General features: G+C 40.5%; 1 protein-coding gene across 4 annotated transcripts in view; it reads right to left on the reverse strand.

Annotated features, from left to right (window-relative positions):
• TRAPPC8 (trafficking protein particle complex subunit 8) overlaps nucleotides 1-19,325 on the reverse strand; it is a 50,917-nt gene extending 31,592 nt beyond the window's left edge. For 2 of the 4 annotated variants that reach the window (XM_064170450.1, XM_064170449.1), the window contains exons 1-9: nucleotides 18,952-19,324; nucleotides 13,792-13,986; nucleotides 7,222-7,311; nucleotides 5,788-5,962; nucleotides 5,246-5,399; nucleotides 4,150-4,237; nucleotides 2,448-2,695; nucleotides 1,432-1,547; nucleotides 48-198 (exon numbers count right to left, since the gene is read on the reverse strand). In XM_064170450.1, the coding sequence (XP_064026520.1) occupies nucleotides 48-198; nucleotides 1,432-1,547; nucleotides 2,448-2,695; nucleotides 4,150-4,237; nucleotides 5,246-5,399; nucleotides 5,788-5,962; nucleotides 7,222-7,311; nucleotides 13,792-13,986; nucleotides 18,952-19,108 (1,374 nt within the window). In that variant the 5' untranslated portion in view covers nucleotides 19,109-19,324. Of the gene's footprint in view, nucleotides 1-47; nucleotides 199-1,431; nucleotides 1,548-2,447; nucleotides 2,696-4,149; nucleotides 4,238-5,245; nucleotides 5,400-5,787; nucleotides 5,963-7,221; nucleotides 7,312-10,765; nucleotides 10,850-13,791; nucleotides 13,987-18,951 lie in introns of all 4 variants that reach the window. The other 2 variants (XM_064170448.1, XM_064170447.1) reach the window with 2 other exon arrangements.
• Nucleotides 19,326-19,526: the final 201 nt, after the last annotated feature.

Below are 19,526 nucleotides of genomic sequence, written 5' to 3' on the forward strand. Positions count from 1 at the left end.
TAAATAGGAAAAGTTCACAGAATGTTTATGTTCTATGAAATACCAACCAGTGCTCCAGCTGCATAAAGCATTGCCTGATCATTTAAGAAGTCTTTCTTTGCTGTATGGTAACAGCTATAGGCAAGTTCATAGTGTTGAACCAAAAAGCACAAGTCTGCCATTTTCCGGATTTGAAGCTCTGGTGCTTCTGGGGGATACCTATAAATACAAATAGTTCAATTCAAAGTCATCATATGACTAAATAGAGCAAGGCATGTTCTGTAAAGTCATCCCCTCTCAATTTCTATTCACAAAGTAGGAATAAAATCCACATGGCTTCAGCCTTACTTAAAAAGCACCCACGACAAAATGAAGCTGCTTCCTCTCTGCCACATGGAACTGGTTTCACACCCTACCTTCTGATTAAAAAGATTCACTATTCCACTAACATGCACAACAAGCATGCCTCTTAGCCAAGAAACACTGAAAGAAGTATGCAGTATCATTGAAGCTGCTCAGTAAGATTAACTGTGAGTGCTGAGAAGAGCTGCATGAGAAGCAAACAGTAAGACATTGACCATTTACTAAGCTGTAGCTATCTCTCATGTTTCCCAAAAGAAAAAATCCACTAAAGAATTATGCTTTAAGCCAAAACACTGGGCAAGTTCCCATTCTCTGAAAGAATCACTTCAGTGAAGATCAAATACATTTGCATGAACACTTTTTAGTCAAACTTTGTAGGGAGCAAACCACATTTACAAATTCAATACAGATAGTTGAAATCCACAACGGTTTTGGTTACAAATTCAAAGACACCCAACATATGAATTTAAAGCTGTATGCAAGTGTCAGGGCCATTCACCCTGGCTAGGCAATGTCCAACAGTTAGTCAGACTGCTGTGGTTAAAATACAACAGTGGAAGGGAAAGCTTTTCATGACTAAACATCCTAAGCATACAGATGGAATATTTTGGCAAAACTTAAAATCTGGTTTTAGTGTAAAACAGAGGTGCAAAAAAAATATGCAACTATCCTTGATATAGCTCTCAAATACACTTGCAAAAGTATACTTAACTGCAGCAATTACAGTTCCCATTAAAGCTACATAAACAATAGGGTTTGGCTTACAGAAGAAAACAAAAAGGCTATAGTAATTTCAAAACGTTCCTCATGGCAGATCATAGCTTCTTTTTATTACTGCCACTCTTAAAAACGTGCAGTTCTTGCAACTTAGCAAACTTCGCTATAAATATCAAAGCAAGATGACTCTACACAGTTTCATCCTCTCTCTAAGTTCTTCTGTTCTATTATTTCACACATTTAGCTATAGTGTTTCTCATTACTTATCTAATTAAAGTCTTTTACAGTGTTGATTTAGTTTACTGCGCAGAACATCATCAAACACAAGTGAGGTACAGTTCAAATCTAAAGGACAGGCCTGTGATTACTTACAGCAAACCAGAAGTGTTCTTCAGTTCATTTATGCTTTTCTCTGGAACCTTGCTGCCACTAAACCATTTTTTAGTAGCAGAAAACAGTGATCGACTCAAGCCCTTCCTGGATATCAACTGCAAAAAGACACTAAAATCAGAGCAGTACAAGAGACACACCAACAGAAGCTAAACTAACACAAAAATCCAAGCTTCAGTAAGGCTTCCTAAACTCTAGTTGTTTCCATAAACCAGAAGTATATAACAACAATTAAATAACCAAAACTACATTCCCACAAGTGGCAATTCATATATTTGTTATATTTCAGACAGCTGAGGTGAACTATTGCTGCTGTAAACTGCAGACATGTCCATCCTAAGAACCCAACATTTGATCTTTGTTTGAAATCTAACAGACTATTTAACTGCTGGCCAACCTAAAATCTGGACAAAGATGACAACTAAAGAAAGGACTAACTCATCACCACTTGCATAAAGTATCAATTCCAAGGGCGCCAGTCGTACCTGCAAGCAAGGTTACACAGATTTGTTCACTTAGATAATTCCCACTAACAAGGATACTTCCACATGGAATTACCATTCCCAAGACCTAAGTCAAACTACAGCTCTTTTTGAAGGTAATTTTAACACCCTCACACACGTTTTTTACCATGTCTAAGAAAGCATTCTTACATCCCCAAGGTAAGGCTGTTTGCTGCCCTGTGCATGCACCTTTTCCACGTTTCCAAGCGTAAACACGGTCAGCATGTTCACGCTCCCAGAATTCAATTCCAGGAGAGTGTTCCTTACAGCAGATGACATTTAATAGCAAAACTCTGCCAACACAAATTGGGTTTTTTAAACAACAGATCAAGCAACAAAACTTCAGCTGTTTCTCCTTAAATTTCCTTACAGTTTCCAATAGGGTCGCTGACTCACTAGAAGGAAGTAACCATTTCTGAACAGATATGAGTAACTGGATTTATGCCCCAACTATTTCTTCTTCTTATGGCATGAAGTATTGAAGAGTAAACTGACCTGATCATTGAGTTGCCGAATTGTCTTCTCAATATGTGGCAGGAGTCCCCTGAAGGTGAACTCCTGTATGAACTGCCTAATTCGATCATGATCCGTTAGTGTTAAGCAAGCCCCACGAGGTGTCCCAGAATTGGATTTCTTTGAGTCCTGCAGTGACACAGCAGCCTTTGGGCAATCAGTGCTTTCCAAACTGCTGCTGGGAAGGTCCAGTTGAAGGGGGTGAGTTTTAAAGTTATTTGGCAGGCCATCTATCAAAAGATTGAACAAAAAAACCCAGTAAGCATAAAGTTATTTAAACATTTGGGGGTTTAAATGTCTTTATTAACCCACTTTTAATTTTCTTTACTCAGAAATCTGAGCAAATAAGCAAACCCTTTAACCTGTGCTTCAGATCAATGCTGAACAGACAGCAGCAGAGCACAACTTGACTATCACACCACTCCTGAAATTCTTCAGAAAGCTCAGGGCATCTCAGGAACTACAATATGCATAAATATATGAGTTTGTTTCTTAACTAGAGCACAAAGAATGTCCAAATATGCTGACTAGTACCAATAGCATAAAAGGAAGACTATGAAAACATTTAACTCCAAGTCAAATATTCATGGAGGTGGCAATGCAGTAGCTATTACAATGGCTGTAATGGATTCACTCACTCCTTTCTGTTTATATTTTAAGGTTAAAAAAACAAATCTGTTTTGCATACTTTTCCAGACAATTGTGATGCAAACTAATCTCCTCTGAAGTCCTCTTAATTCAGTGAGAAGGGCCAATGACTACTACTGAATATCTACTAGACCAAGATGCCATTTTGTGCTAAGACTTAAAGATCTCCCTTATTTATTATTTCCTTCCAATAAGAAAATCACCATGCTTTATCCAGCCCCAGCTAGCATTGAGCAATGCTGAGCTCTCAAAGCAAATCCTTAATGGATTTGATTCATGAAGTGCAAAGCTGGGTATGTAGAGTTCAAACAGCAGCTTGCAGTCTGCAAGCAGGCTGTGAAGCCCTAGAAAGCTCTTTTTCAGGCAGCTGCAGGCTCTCCTACATACACCATGCCTTTCAAATCAGATATGAAAACTGTGATCTGAGTCAGGCCAGTGTAGGGCATCTTCACTTGTTTCCCACTGCATGATGTGTCTCATCTGAATCCTACAGAGCTGCCTTAAAAGAAGGTTAAAAACTGCCACGCATTAATTTGCACTCCATTTCAGTTCTTGTCCTCTGTCATCCAGAAGCTCAAGTGCAAGGGAAGGTCTTCCAGCCAACTCACTTTGTAAGTCATTACTCTGTCATTTCCAGATTTAAAACCAAAACCAAGGAAAATAAACAAACCAACCTCAAGTTTCTAAGTCACATCAGAGAAATTAGCCAGAACTTTTACGATGAGAATTAACCACTCAATCCTCGGTTACTGTTCATTAATTGTCATTTTGCTGACAATAATCTTAACTAATCTTACAACAGGTGAGTCCCATACCTCAACAGTCATCTCATTAAAGATGTGTTTGCCAATTGCCACTAACCCTGGAGATCATCAGCACAGTGTTTGAATTCAGGGATATGAGTTTACATTATCTTTGAGCATTAAGTCATTTCTTTCCATTTCCTAAGAAATCACTCCAATGATTACTGCCCAAAACACAAGACAGCTGTATAAATGCTGTCACATCAATGTTTTGATCCAAATTATAAAAGTACCTTTAATTTCACTGTCTAAACCATCTGATATCAAGTGATCAGTGCTCTTGTTTGAAATGACAGTATAAGGACCATCTTCATAGCAATCCTGCCAGGAAAAAAAGACAAGAAGAGTTGTTACAAACACAAAAGTAAATCAATAGTAGCTAACTCAGGCACAGTGAACTGAATTAAGTAAGCATGTTTGCTCTTACATAGCCATTTCTTAAGTAGTTTGTGAAGTTCTAAGAACCTGTGCTGCTGTAAGGGTGAAAAGTTAACAGTCACTAAATGAAATGAGAATCTTCTGGCTTGATCAAACAGCTTCACTGTCATCTAAAAGCAAGCAACTCCAACCCTTACACTGCAGTGCCTACGGTAGTAAAAATTCCTGAGCAACAAACAAAAGTCATCCATGTTGGACAGTTGACGTGGACAGAAATACATTCAATTAATTTATGGTGGAGTATAATTTACTGATGCTTTCAGAATAAAGAGATGTTTTGACTCTCCAGTGCCAGTTAGATTTGGCACAGAACTACAATTCCACACACAGACCTTTTAACCAATGTGATTACCACTGCAGGCCAGTCAAAAGCAAACTGAAGGAAGAATATTTTTGGTGCTGACATGGCAAAGTGAACCCAAGGGTCTGAGCTAACACACACTATCATTTACCATCACAGCAGATGACAGACCAGATTTGGACTTCAGAGAACTTAGCAGAAAAACCACATAGCTCCACAAAACACACACAAATTGTTTAGTGAAACATAGAGACCTGGGGGTAATATAAGACTAAAGAAAATTTATCTAAATGAAAGTAGAAATTCACTATGAATAGGGTATTTGAGGTCACTTGCTCTTGTCAATGCATAAAGCACAAGTCAATTAGCATTTCTGACAGTATTCAGTGCTCCTCACTGTCAAAGTAGCACAGAGGACAGTTCTTTGAATCATCTTATGCTCTCACAAAAAGTCATAGCTATGTTAGAAGCATCCTACCTGATTATTAGCCCATTCTGTAGACAGACATACCTAATACTAAGGCAAAATTCAACACAGCTAAAATGAGCTTTGATATGCAACTCAAAGTATTTTTAAACCACTACAATACCTGGTTCTGGAGAGTGTTTTTCTGAAGGTACTGACTCCAAGGATCTGGTATCTGTTCATCTGTTCCTCTGTTGGACACCCGAGAATTAATTTTCAGTAAATAGCAACCCTGAGTTCCATACCTCTGCTTCATCTCTTCATAAATGGAGTCAGCTCTGAAAAAAAATAAAACAGTATTTATCCTGTCTTAATTGCAAAACAATACTATTCTAAATATGTACTGCAACTAACTCTTTTAGACTACTATCCCTAGGCATTAGAAGGAAAAATCTCCTGGTTTTTAAAGCACTCCTTTATGCAAGAGTGAAACTGAGAATCAGTTTGCCAAATCAGCAAAGAAAGCATCCACCCATGAAGCTAGCACTGATTCTTTTCTGTGAATAAATGAAACAGATCTAAAAATAATACTTCAGCAAATTAGCCTGGATAGTCAGCACACTACTTAAGGGATCCTGCTGTACATCTAATCTCAACAGATTTTATAAACACAAATATTTCAGCCAAAGAGTTCATCTCTAAATTCAGTGAACGCTAATAACCCACCTTTGCTCTTCTCCTGTGCTTACATCGTGCAGCAACACATAATATTTGAGTGTGTTTGGGATAAACCACTTAGGATATAAATATTCATTGCTATGTTGAATTCGATGTTGCTCTTGAGACAGCTTCAGAAATTGCTCCACAGGCTCTGGTTCACTAGAAGAAACTACAAGCATACCTAAATTCCAGTTAAGGACTTTTACCAGAAGAACCCAGCAACGACCACTGATCACATCATAAAATGACAAGTGTACAGAACAGATGAGGACAAATTTTAAGCCTGAAAAACACACTACTACAGAAGTTTCTGCAGTCAGAATTTGGCCTTAATCTTGCTGAAGAAACAGAATGATCAGTCAACCAAGATCTGCAACATGAGATGAAACAGGAGTTCACTCTGATTCTGATATTGGATTCAAGTTTAAGCCAATATGTAATAGGTCATTAAAGATTTTAGATGCTACTGTTCACATAACATATGCTGAGAACTCACTCTCAGTTTCCTTTAGTTTTCAAGTTGGAAGGAGAGTTGGGACTAAATTATCACCTGAGCAACAATATTCATGAAAACAGCAACACCTGAGCAAAAAGCAGAAGTGTTCAGATTTTTACCTCAATGCAACTACACAATTGCTAATAAGGAACATTCTCTTCTGTGACAGCTGCTCACCAAATCAAAGACATTAACTTACAGCAGCCAGTAAGGAAGTTGCAATTTAAAATGTTACTAAAATTCGTAAGTCAAAGACTAGGACCAATATTTTGTCAAGTTAGTTCTGCACAAAGAGTTCTCTCTAATGGCTACCAACATACTTGTTCCACCATACTAAAATGATAAAGTACAGTAAGGAGTTTGGAACAAGTGTTATGAAACCTGCAGTATGAAAATCAAAGCAAAGCTAAACACTAAACTGCTTCATGAAACTGTGCCTATTTTTATTTTCCCCACAGAAAAATAAATTTTGCTTATGTCTGGGGTGGGGGAATTAAAGCTTTTAGACCTCTTTCCAGCCTTTTTTTTCCAAAATAGCTTTAAAGTTGACCAATTTTCCAAGACACCTTCTCCAACCTCCCACCTCCAGCTGCTAGAAAAAAACTACAGGAAGCAGCAGGTTCACCCCAAAAACACAAGTCTCTGCTGTACATAAGGGACAGTTAATAGATAGTCAAAGAGCCACAGCAGAAAGCTGTTTAGGACAATGAAGTTCAGTTTACAGGTGTTAGCTTACAGTTCAGTTTGACACCAAGTGTGCTTTTAAAAGAAGCCACAAAGAAAACTTCACACCCCCCCTTATGAAATGTGTCTGTACAGCTAAACATATTGGAAAAAGATACATTTCAAATCATAAAAGCAACAAGAACTTCAAAGCCTCCTACATTGTTTCTGCAGCCAGTTGCATCAGCCTTCACTAGAGATCTGCAACACCCAAAGGATACATGCAACATAGTGGTTCAAGAACTCGTGATCCGATGCAGGCATGGACTGAAGAAAGCATTCTCTGTAAGACTCAAACCAAGGAGTAGTAGCTGGAATACACAATGAGATAGGATCAACCTTCAGCAAAACTTCTGTTAACTCATTTATGAAATGTGAAAGACTACACCTAAGAGTGAAGCTTGCAAACCCTGATGAGGTTTGCATGGCAGGGGAAGAAAGAGGGTACACAGTCTAAGGAGAAAGCATCTAAGATACACACAAGGGGAGAAACAGGAACACTGTGAATCAAATTCTATGAAACTGGACAGTATCTTAAGCACCAGCTTCCTCAGTATTATAGGCTCACATATATTCAGTCCTTGTTAGAGTAACTACTCCTTACCAAAGGTTTATATATACATGCACTTGGGAAAACAAAAAACGAATTAAAATCCTTCTAACAGTCACTGAATTTGCCTCAGCTGCGGATGCACGAACTGACTGAGAACCAAAATTAGGTTTTGAGTATGTAGAGGAGCTAAGGATTAACAAAACCCTACCCTGCCAGTTTGTCTAAAGCTTTTTGCAAGTGTGACTTGGCTTGACAGTAGTCCCCTTCCTCTGCCCTGCCAAAACAAATGGTTCAGCTGTCATCTGGCAAAGCAGAACTCCAGAAAGCTAAAAACTCTGATCAGAGCTATGCCAACTAATGCCTTCTAATGTGAACCTGTCATCTTCAAATGCCCCTTTACAATAGGGATTTCATTTCTCCAAGAGAATCACATCAAGGGAAACAAAGTAAGTCTGTGACATCCACAGAAAATGGGAAATTAAAAATCTTGTCTGGTGCTTTCTACTCCAACAATCAGTCAGCAATGAAGCATTATTTCTTCTCTCAGACCTGTTTTATGCCATCTCAATTCTGCAACTCCTTCTATAGGTTGGATTGGATGATCTTGGAGGTCTCCTCCAATCTGGTGATTCTATGATTTGAATGGAAAAACAACCTCACAGCAAAACCAGTCCACTTCAAATAACCTGATATCACACTGAAGTTAGCTGGAATTCAGTGTAAACTCACCTGAAACCTACAAAACAGTAAGTAGTACAGAGGAAAAAAAAGGCATTAATAAGAAATGCTGAAGGCATTCATTTGCTTTATATGACCCCAAGTAAACACATCCCTTGATTTAGCTCACTGAATTTCTAATGCTTTGCAAGTTTGCATCTCCTAAAACCCACTCCCCCTAAAAAAAAAAACCCTGAAACAACTCACCAACAGAACAAAAATTCCCCAAATTTCAGCATCTTGATTTCTCAGGTTACTTTAAGAACCCGAGTTCATTTTTATGTTGGAATTCTCCTAGTGCAGTAAGTTGAATGCATTTTGTTTAATCCTACATTGGCCAGTCATCTTACACCAGCTTCCTCTGCATCCAAGTCACATATAGCCCCACTTGAAAACTGAGCTCAGCCTAGCAGCCAGTACATCTCACACAGAAAAGATTGATAGGAGGCAAAATTCCAGCTTCAGATTACAGCCTTTCTAGCAACTGGTGTCTGAGCACTCAGCTGGGGTATAAAGACCTCTTGGCATTACTATTACAGCTATTTAAACTAAAGAAAACACAGCTTGTTATTAAAACAAACCATGAGAACATGATTCACCAGGATATATTTTACAGGTAGAGCAAAGCCTTTTAGTAACTCAGGTTCAAAGCAAACTACATTAAACTATTTAAGCTAGAAATTTCAACTGCATTTTAGTTTCAAGCTCAGATTTCAGTTTTCCGTTTCTGTTTTGCACCTGAATCATGGCCAGAAAAAAAAATATTAAAAACCCACAGCTATAAACAGAGAATTACTACTTTGTTTTGCTGGGTCTTGTTTGTTTTGAGGGGTTTTCCCCCCCTCTATTTTCTCATTCATCCTTATTAGGAACTTTGGAAGTGACTACAAAGGCAGCTGAAATCCCTTTACACAACACAGCACACCAGGATTCGCTCCAGAGCATTTACAGGGCTGGAATCACTGACAGTAGATACTTAGAATAATAAACATGCACCATATTAAAAGCAAAAGCAGTATTTGAAAGAATTTTTACAGATATAACATCTCATAACATATTACAGCAGTGCACAGTAAATGTGTCATTCAGGTATAGGGACCTGTATGGTTTGTATTTTTTCAATAGGACATTTCCAGTATATTAAACAAGCAGAACTGAAGCTTAAGCAAACTTGTTAATGTGTTCAGAAACTAAGAAAATCATAATAATAATGGTAAGTAATATTTGTACACTACAGCTTCAGAATAAGAAATCTAATTCATTAAGTTTTGTACTTTTATCTACCTTACTGGGCCCAGGGGAGGGTCACAAAATTATCACAGGGCTGAAGTACTTCTTCTATGGGGACAGGCAGAAAGAGTTGAGGCTGTTCAGCCTGGAGAAAAGAAAGCTCCCTGAAGACCTTACTTCAGCCTTCCAGTATCTGAAGGTGAACTACAGAAAGCTGGGGAGGGACTTTTTACAAGGGCTTGTAGTGACAGGACAAGTGTCAGTGGCTTTAAAGCTTGAGGAGAGTAGATTTAGACTGGGTATTAGGAAGAAATTCTTTACAGTGGGAGTGGTGAGACACTGGAACAGGTTGCCCAGGGCTGTCATGGATGTGCCCTCCCTGGAGGTGTTCAAGGCTAGAAGGAATGAAGCCTTGAGCAACCCGGTCTGGTGGAAGCTGTCCCTACTCACAGCAGGAGGGTTGGAACTAGGTATCTTAAGGTCTCTTCCAACCTAAACCATTCTATGAAACTATGGATCTACAACTGACCAAGATGAATTACACAGACAGCAGTAATCCAGCACACTCAGAAGGGAAGGCAGCTAGCAGCTTCTGAACAGACACTACTGAAAGGTTGGCTGTCACTAACTGAAGGCGTAACATCAACTTGTTAATATCTAAATTTGAAAACCATCACAATCGACCTCAACACAAAACACCACTATAAAGAGAGAGGTCAATAACCAATGCATTTTGGCAGCAAAGTAAGTCTTAACTAGGTGAAAACTTAGTAAAATGATTTTGAAGAGAGTCATACTCCAGAAAATGTCAATGTAGCAGAGAGACATGTGCTCTAAGTACACTGAGCACTGCAGCTGCAGTTTGGAAAGCACCACAATCTCCCAGGAAGGAAGTTCTATGGAGGAACAGAGAGTATTTACGATTGAATCACAGAATAGTGACATTAAACAGCTCTGTAGGATCAAACAAAACAGTGCTTTTAGAGCGTTAGGTCATCTCCCACCACCACTCTGGACTTACTGACTGTACAGAAAGACCATATGATTTAGATTAAGAGGAGTAGAAATGCAACCAGAATAAAAATTAAATGACCATCACCAACAATTTTTCATTTAAGAGGGGGAAAAAAATAATGAAGGAACACACATTTAGGCCAGGAAAAGTGCTAAACAGCTGTAGCAGATGGTAAGGAAAGGTGGATGGAGCACATGAAAAAGGAATAAAGGGCAATTTGGTAAATTGGCACCAACCACAAAAAAAATACCTGAATAACACGTGGATGTGTTCAGTTCCATCAGTGTCTCTTTCCAATTACTGTACCAAGGAACACTAGCTTTAACTGAGTGATCTGATAGAAAAAACATGGTATTATTACACTAAAAAGCAAACACACTATTGGCTTTTATGCTCCACTAGCATGAACTAGAAAATCTATACCATGCAGGCCCATCAGGGACTGAAGACATTTGATTCCAGCTAACCTCAAACACAATCACAAACATTTCAGGCTCCTCAACACTGGACAGTGTACTTTAACAGAACTCAGTATTAATTTCTGGTTCAGCCCACATTCTGGACTTCAATAAAGGTGGAGATCTATAAAGTTGTTAAAAAATGAGTTATATTTAGATATTGTGTCTGTTCTTCTAGTTGGAAAACACTCTAAGATAGTAATTTCTGAGATTTCTTAGCCTATAGCATTACAGAGAGAGTGATTTGCCACTGGAACAGGCTGCCAAGGGAGGTGGTGGAGTCGCCGTCCCTGGAGGTGTTCAAGAAAAGCCTGGATAAGGAACTTAGTGCCATGGTCTAGTTGACTGGCTAGGGCTGGGTGCTAGGTTTGATTAGATGAGCTTGGAGGACTTTTCCAACATGGCTGATTCTATATTTCTACAGTTAAATTAACTGAAGATGTTAGCTGCTCCAATTGGTTTTCCCAATATTCTCCCTTATTTCCATTATACTCCTGCACTGCTGCATGCCAGCAGCAAAATTATGCAGACCTGAACAAACAGTCAAGGAAGTGATCCTGCTGAAAACTTATTTGAGTAAAGAAACAACAACAAAAAAGTCCTTATTGGGAGAAGCAAGCATGGCTGAACATAAGCACCCTTTCAGCAATCAACTAGGTCTCTCAGTAGAAGATTATGGAAAACTATGAGACTAATTAAAACAACAACTGCAACAAAGGATTACAAACAATTAAGCAATTCACCACAACAGTTGCCAAACGTTTCTAAAAAATGAGCAGGATCATGATCCCAGGGCTGGAAACACTCATTCATGAGCTTCTTAATGTTTCTGTCTTCCTTCAATACAGATGCACTTCATCATCATTAAAGATTAAGTAAATACATCCTAAAGTACTAACTCACCAAAAGATAAAAAAAGCAAACTACAAAGCAGATTGGAGTGGTTTATATTTCTGTTCCAGGAACGAATTCTTCCACTGGTTTTGAAGTTGAAAAGGTTACTTAGTAAACACTGTGTTTTCTAAGTAGAAAAAGAACTCTGCCTGACAAGCTAAAGATTTTCTCACACCCTCCTCTGGTGTAATGGGATCCAAGTCTCACTACCACGAAACACTATGCCAGTGTTTTGTGTAAAAGCTTTAAAACAAGGTACCACAGAACTACAAAGCTGAATGACCTTAAACAGCTTCTACATCTCTCCTTGTCAAACACATAGCCAGGCTGAATGGGGAAAAGAAATTAACCACTGAGAGACGAGAGTCATGAAGCATGATTCGTACATCTAAAGCTTCAACAGCAAACTAAACGAGAATTCCTAACTTCCACAACTACAAAACAAGGCTGGATATAGTCCCTATTTTTCCTCCATCCTTCCAAAGCTTCACTTCTAAATGGACATCATTAAAAACGTTAAGGGGGAAAAAAGTCTCCTCATCAAAACTATGGCAACTCACCAATTTCACAGATAAACAAAGGCACGGAAATGAAAACGTTGCAGTTTCCAATAGCTCTCAAAAATTAGAATTTCCAGGCTCAAGCTGAGGATATGGCTTGTAAATTAGGTATCAAAGATTTAGAATTATGACAACAAAAACCATCAACAAACTACAACAACATCAACTACTAACACTCCTGAAGTTTCAGCTCCCGTCTAAGTAGGGCAATGCATATATGCTTTGAATTAAGTATGTACTCAAAGGCTTTGATGGATTAGGGTCTTAATTGGGAGGATTTTAATCTTCTCAGTCCTCAAGACAAGGTCTCAATTAGTGCTATTCACAATGCCTTATCCTTTGGAGATCTGAAGAAACATTTTTAGAATACTCTAGCCATTTTGACAGTGAATTTCAGGTAAAAAAAAAAGGAAGCACACCCCTTTCCTCCAAACATCTTTTCCTTAAACTTTATGACAACTTTATTAACTCTGCATATTAAGCAACAAGTAAAAAAAAAAACCACAGAAGACACCAGAAGGACTAACTTCAACATTGAGCTGTACGTTAATGCCAACATTATAAATGAGTTCTGATATTCATGCAGCCAAGTGTAACAAGTCAGTGTATCAGTTCTGTAAAAAGAAAATTTCTCACCTGATGAGTAAACATGAAAAGCACAAATATTTTCTATATTAAAAAGACACGATGATTTAGCACAAGTTAAGGTTATAGAATCATAGAATTGTCAGGACCGGAAGGGACCTCTAGAATCACCTAACTCTAACCCCTTGCCATGGGTAGGGACACCTCATGCTAGATCAGGTTGCTCAGAGCCACCTCCAGCTTGGCCTTAAAAACTTCCAGGGATGAGGCTTCTACTACCTTCTTGGGCAATCTGTTCCAGTGTCTCACCACGCTCATGGTGAAGAACTTCCTCCCACCATCCAATCTGATTTACCCACTTCCAGTTTTGCTCCATTTCCCCCAGTCCTATCACTATCTGACATCCTAAAAAGTCCCTAACCAGCTTTCCTGTAGCACCCCCCTTAAGACACTGGAAGGCCACAATAAAGTCTCCTGGGAGCCTTCTCCTCTTCAGACTGAAGGTCATCTTTAAGGCCCCTTCCAATCCAAACCATTCTACAATTCTAATTTGAGAAGAATTACAACACTAGGAAATATTAAGAGTTATGAAGTCCAACCACACTTTTTAGCATAATATAAAACCAACACTCTGGCAAATCTAGAAATGCAGTAAAAACAATGACTCAGCTGATCAGCTCTCAGAGTAATTTTAACACCTGCCAAGAATTGAAATCAAGGTTAGAAACCTTACAGTAAAGCCCACTTTAAGTTATGAAGATTACAACAACATTACATACCACTAATGTTGAGGTCATAGTCTCCAGCTGTGATCACATTAGCTACTAGTCCTTCAGCAGGCTGAGTGAGAAACACAACATCACTGAGGAGTTTTCGAATGGCACCGGGCTGAGGTGGGTGAGTAATAATGTTGTTGACAGCAATCTTCAGATTTTTAATTATGTGGAGCTGATTATTAGGATCTCTCATGTGAACTACAAAAGAAAAAAGAAACAGGTTTTGTTGAGGAGCCCAACAGAGTCAAAACAGTTACCATAAATTAGCATTTCTCCCTGACTCTTCCTTTTCTTTACAGATTGCTTGCTTTACTATCAAAGTACTCAAAATGCTGCACCCCCTTCCTTGTAGAAAGTTCCCAACTTGCACAGGAAGGATGCAGTAACCACACATGGATTTCAAATAACATCTCATGTTCCAAAGGAGTTAAAGCAGATCTTCACAGCTTTCAAGCCCAGCCTGGCATAGTTCTATCCTCTTCAGTCACACATTCATTCCCAACCTTTTAGCCAGCTCGTGGGAAAACACAGTGAAGCAGCTCAGAGAACTGATCCTGCCCAAAAGAACCTCAAGATCCATTGGATGTTTATGCTGTAAGATTCAGATTGAACTAGTTCACCACAACTGCGAACCAAAGAGCTAAACTGAACTCCTTCAGTTCGGCATTTCTACCAGAACGCCTAAAGGGGCAAGTATTTTTTTTAAACCCCATCTTATCATGTATGTTATCAACCCTACTGTCACATGATTACTGAAAAGATCAAGTGTAAGGAAAGTAGGAGGGATGAAAACTAAGGCACGAGTTTGCCTTTTACCAGTGCAGCTGTAACACTAAAATTCATTCTCAATGTCTCTCTTAAAATACTATTCCTGACAATGTAGAGCAAAGACTTCTCCATATAGGAAGCAGGTGACATTTCTGGCACATGTGCAATGTTGACATAAAGGACATACCTGGAACCTCACAAAGCTCTTGCTATAATCCCTAATGAAAAAAAAACAACAACCCACCAGTGTTACACAGTCCTTCAAATGCTCATGAGATCATTTCAGAAAGTATCCTGCCAAATGTGGGGGTAGTAGCATATATTAGAACAAGATCCTTCTCATCACAAGTTGAAAATATTCAGATGCTGACTAAAAATACTCATGAACAAGGAATTCATAACAGCAAACGAAGCTCAAATAAATGCAAAGCTGCCATTATAGTTCCTTACTTCCAGTTTATATTTAAGGCTTAGAATAAGCTATCAAAAGCTTTTTGTTTTATCATAAAGTATCATAGAATGGCTTGAGTTGGAAGGCACCCTTAGGGCATCTTTAGATCATCTAGTTCCAACCTTCCTGCCATGGGCTGGCCCACCTCCCACCAGACCAGGTTGCTCAAAGCCTCATCCAGACTGGTCTTAAACACTTCCAGGAATGAAGCATCCACAAATTTCTCTGGGCAACCTGTTGCAGTGTCCCACCACCCTCCTAGTAAAGAACTTCTAATGTCCCTGCTCTAGTTTAAGAACATTGTCCTTCGTGTTATCACCACGTGGCCTTACAAACAGTCCCCCTTAAGCTTTCCTGCAGCACCCTTCAGGTTTTAAGATCTTAAACCTAAGTGTTTTATAGTAACCAATGCTATCTTAAAGTGACACTGGGTAGCCGAAGTGTGTGCACTGTCATCTTCCCTCCCACCAAGCCTGGATTAGTTCAGACAGTACTTTGGAAAATTCTTAAAATCAGGATGCAATTGCAAAGGAAATGCGCTTGCACAATGCACACCTTTGTAACATTATGTATCAATAGTTACCACCAACCACATCAGTTACATCACCAGTACTGCATTCAGTTTTGTTCCCTTCACTCCAGGTGTGAACGTATGAAAGCTACAATATCATTTTGGATTCCTTTATTAAAGAAAAAAAAAAATAAGCTTAGAGGAAACCAAATCCACTTCCAAAGTCAAGACTTGACAGGACAGTAAAGTTGTGCTCTCATTATTTCTCTTTCAAAGCCATAAAAGCCACTTACTTACACAAACAAAGATGCTAGAAATTACAGTAAAGAGCACTCTAAACCTGTGCTCAGGACTTCCTACCATCACAATTCATTTTACTCCAAGGGTATTTTTGGCCACACCAATTTTAGCAAGTTGCTAAAAGGCAGAAGTTGATGAATAGAGTAATACTGACTAGTGCAGAGGCCTCTCCTTTAAACTAAATCACGTATCTTTGTGGGGTTCTACTTTAAATTAGCTATAATCTGGTCTGCCTGCACTGAGAAGCCAAGACTAGTACATGGTCTAAGACTACTTGGGCAATCCAGTGGTGGTCTTGCCTTCAGACAAGTTAAGGAATGAAGGACAACTGATACAGGCACTGTAGAAGGCTCATCTTAGTTCCTGTGCCTCAGCACTGTTTTACACACAAATCAAGAGATTAATTTCCTAAGTGCACTGCTTCTCTAAGCAAGAATGCTGATGAACACATAGCCTTCAGCAGGCTCATAAGTTATGTAAATCCTAAACTTCAGAGAACAATCTGTAGTTTAGCAGGACTCAAAAATTTATTAGCAAAGTAGTAATCAAGCTCTTAAAATTATAGAAGAGTTGAGGAAGTAACAGATGCAACTTTAAGTTTTGCACAAGAGACAGCTTATTTCTAAAGAGATTAAATACTAATGAACCCAACTCAACATTATAAATTGAATGAAAGACCCAGTGAAGATAGGAGTATTAACAAAAAAGACAGCATTTCATGCTCCTTTAAGAAAAACTGCTTAAAAGTGAAGACATCAGAACAATCATGAGCAGTGAAACTCCCAGTTTTGAAGGCATGTGCATACATTCTCCTGTACCATGTCCAGATCACTGATTATGCCTCTCTTGCTCTGAACAGGACATGAAAAACACCATTGAAAAAAATGGTCAAACCAATTAAAGCAGAGCAACTTAAGAACTTATCCTGTGTTTTCACATCTGGTGCACATGATACAGCTGACAGTGTCCCTGTGCAGCAGTGTGTACAGACTGCAAGAAGCATTTTTCCCTCTCACAGAGCTCCACAATTTCTGGAGCCAGAGAAACTGCTTACAGTTACTCGAATTCCTGGCAGGTTTTCTTGCAATGAACTATTCTTCTGCCTGAAGAAAATGTCTAGTACTGCTTTCCCTACCCCATTCACACTGGTTTTGAACACAAGTTACATATAGCATGCAGTGATGTTTTTTTTTCCATGAAGCTAGAAGAGGAAGTCACACTTGGAGTGAAGAGCTGCAGTCAAGGCTTGCAGGCTGCTGGAATACACAGAAAATGGTGCAATAACAAAATCCCACTGTACCAGTCTTCAGCTTCTTGCTCCTCTGACCTTCAGTTCACATTATGAATGGGATGGCTCAGGCTGTCAAAGGTAGGCAGCAAGGATGTCCCTTCTCAAAGCTACATCACACTGGTGACAGCTGCTAAATTAGGAATTCAAAACTATCATGCAGATTCAGATGCAGTTAATAAGGGTGTTCATTAATAAATGACAGAGCTTGGAGAAGACCAATTACAGAAACATTAAAAAATGACTGTGAAGTTACAAAAATCTAACAGTGAAGTTTTCCTTCACAAGTTCTTAGCAGGATGCAGAAACTGAGTCAGCTCCAGTCTCTCAAGTAATAAGCTCAAAGTCTTACATTATATCAAGGGAGGGAACCTAATCTTTAGCCATAACTAACCCCTTTAGTAAAAGATGGTGAAGATTAGTTTCTAAGCATCAACATACTACTGAGGTCTGCATTTACACAGGGAATGCTGAGGATAAATCAGGTTCACAACTTCTGTAGCTGTTAAAATAGCTGGAACAAAAGCAGCTAGAACTAAGCTGCAACAGAACTCAGCATTCTCCAGAATTTAAACAGCCTGCCTGGCCTTGTTTGCTCGATGCATTTTGTAAGCCTTTCACCAAAGAACCCAGAGATATTTAAGCAACTTCAGGACTCCAAGGATGTGAGCCTTCTGTGTCTTATTTTTATCTCTGCTGTATTCTCGCATAGCTCCTAAGTGTTTCTAAACATTTATAAACAAATTATGTTAATAAGTTCTTAAGACTCACCATGGAAAGAAGGCAGATTTTTAACACACATTAGCTTTTAAATTGGTGGCATTTTTTTTCAAACAGCAATGCAGAAATCTAGCTGGAGGAATAGCATAAGCTTCATTTCCTTGCAGTTTCTTCAGCACATGATACAAGGAGATGGAAGTCTGAGCTAGGTGTCTGTCCGAAAGCAAATCTGACAAATGTCACTGCAATGCAACTCTGATGAACAGTCCTATTCCAACTGCTGTCCTGCACAACATTCTGATGAGCTGTGGCTTGAAAATCACAGCTGGCTGCTTTTCTTTTTTTCTAAATTCCAAATATGAAGTTAAAGGACTACAATAAAAGAACCCTATTGTTTCTCTCCTATGGTTCATTTCCAGCTTGGCTCCATGGTCATTTCACCTGTGCCACATAACCAGCTCAACTCTCTTTGTAGAGATCTTATTCTTAGAAACATCAACACACAACAAATAAATATACAACAAAAATATAGGTGAGACAGAGAGTCCACCTTGCAATTCTGAAAGACTGACCACGTTTTCAACACCTGGGTACTTCACTAACAGCCTTACCACAAGAATGAAGTTCTGGAAGATCTACATCTGCAGTCAGACGCAAGTATCTGACAAGTAGCAGGAAAGAAAGTTTTAAAGACACAAAAACAATCAGTTTGGAAGAGGTCGGTTTGCTGACACTTCTCCCTTCAGCAGCGTGCTCTGTCTGCAGAAGAAACCTAACTTCCAAAGTTCCACGGAGACGAACAGAGCGAGCAGAACGAAACGGGCTTAGCAGCCACCTGGGGCAACCCCGGCAAACGGGTGCCTCCGCAACGCCTGTCAGCGCTCCACAACACCCGACTCAGCGGCCGCCGCCGCCGCGGCCCCGAGGAACGCGGCTCGCTTCCCCTGTCCGCCCAACGCAGCTTCACCGGGCACCAGGGCAGAGAAGGAGCTGCGACAGTGGCTCCAGCAGGCCGGGCCGGACCCCTCGCCCCCCGAGAGACCGCCGGGCGGAAGGGACCGGCGGCACCGCCTTCCCCGCGCCGTGTAAACAAGCCGCCCGCCCCACGCCGCTCCCGGCACCAACCTTCCGAGGTGAGGCGGCAAAAGGGCTTCACTAGCTCGGCGAAGCTCAGGTTGTTCTTGCGGGTGAGCTTTTCCGCCTCCTCGCTGCACAGCGCGGCCACCAAGGGCACGAACGAGTCCTGGATGAACTCCTGCACCGACTGCACGCACTGGGCCATCGCCTCCTCCACCCTGGGGCCCGAACCGGCCCCGCCACCTTCTTCCGCTCTTCTCCGCCTCGCCCTATCGGCTTCCCCCTTCTCGGTCCGCCTGCCGCTGCTTCCCTGCGACCGCCGCCTCGGTCACCTGTCGCGACACCGCGGGCGCCGAGCGCTCAGCAACCGGCCAGCGCCGCCATGTTGCGCCTCAGCCGAGCCCTCGGGGAGCGCCCGCTCCCGGCAGCCCCCGCGCCCGCCCATGTGATTGGCCGGTCGGGGCGGGCCGCGCACGGCCGGAAGCGCTCGGGAGGAGGCGGCGGCCGGGTGGAGGCGGCGGCCGGGTGGGGTCAGGAGGCTCTGGGCTCTGCTCTGCGCTCCGTGCGGGGAGCTGTCACCGCTCGCCTCCGACTAGCTGAAGTGGTGGGCAGCTGCCCCGGGG

This window comes from Pogoniulus pusillus, chromosome 34 (genome assembly GCF_015220805.1).
Source record: "Pogoniulus pusillus isolate bPogPus1 chromosome 34, bPogPus1.pri, whole genome shotgun sequence".
In the NCBI taxonomy this organism is placed as follows: Eukaryota; Metazoa; Chordata; class Aves; order Piciformes; family Lybiidae; genus Pogoniulus; species Pogoniulus pusillus.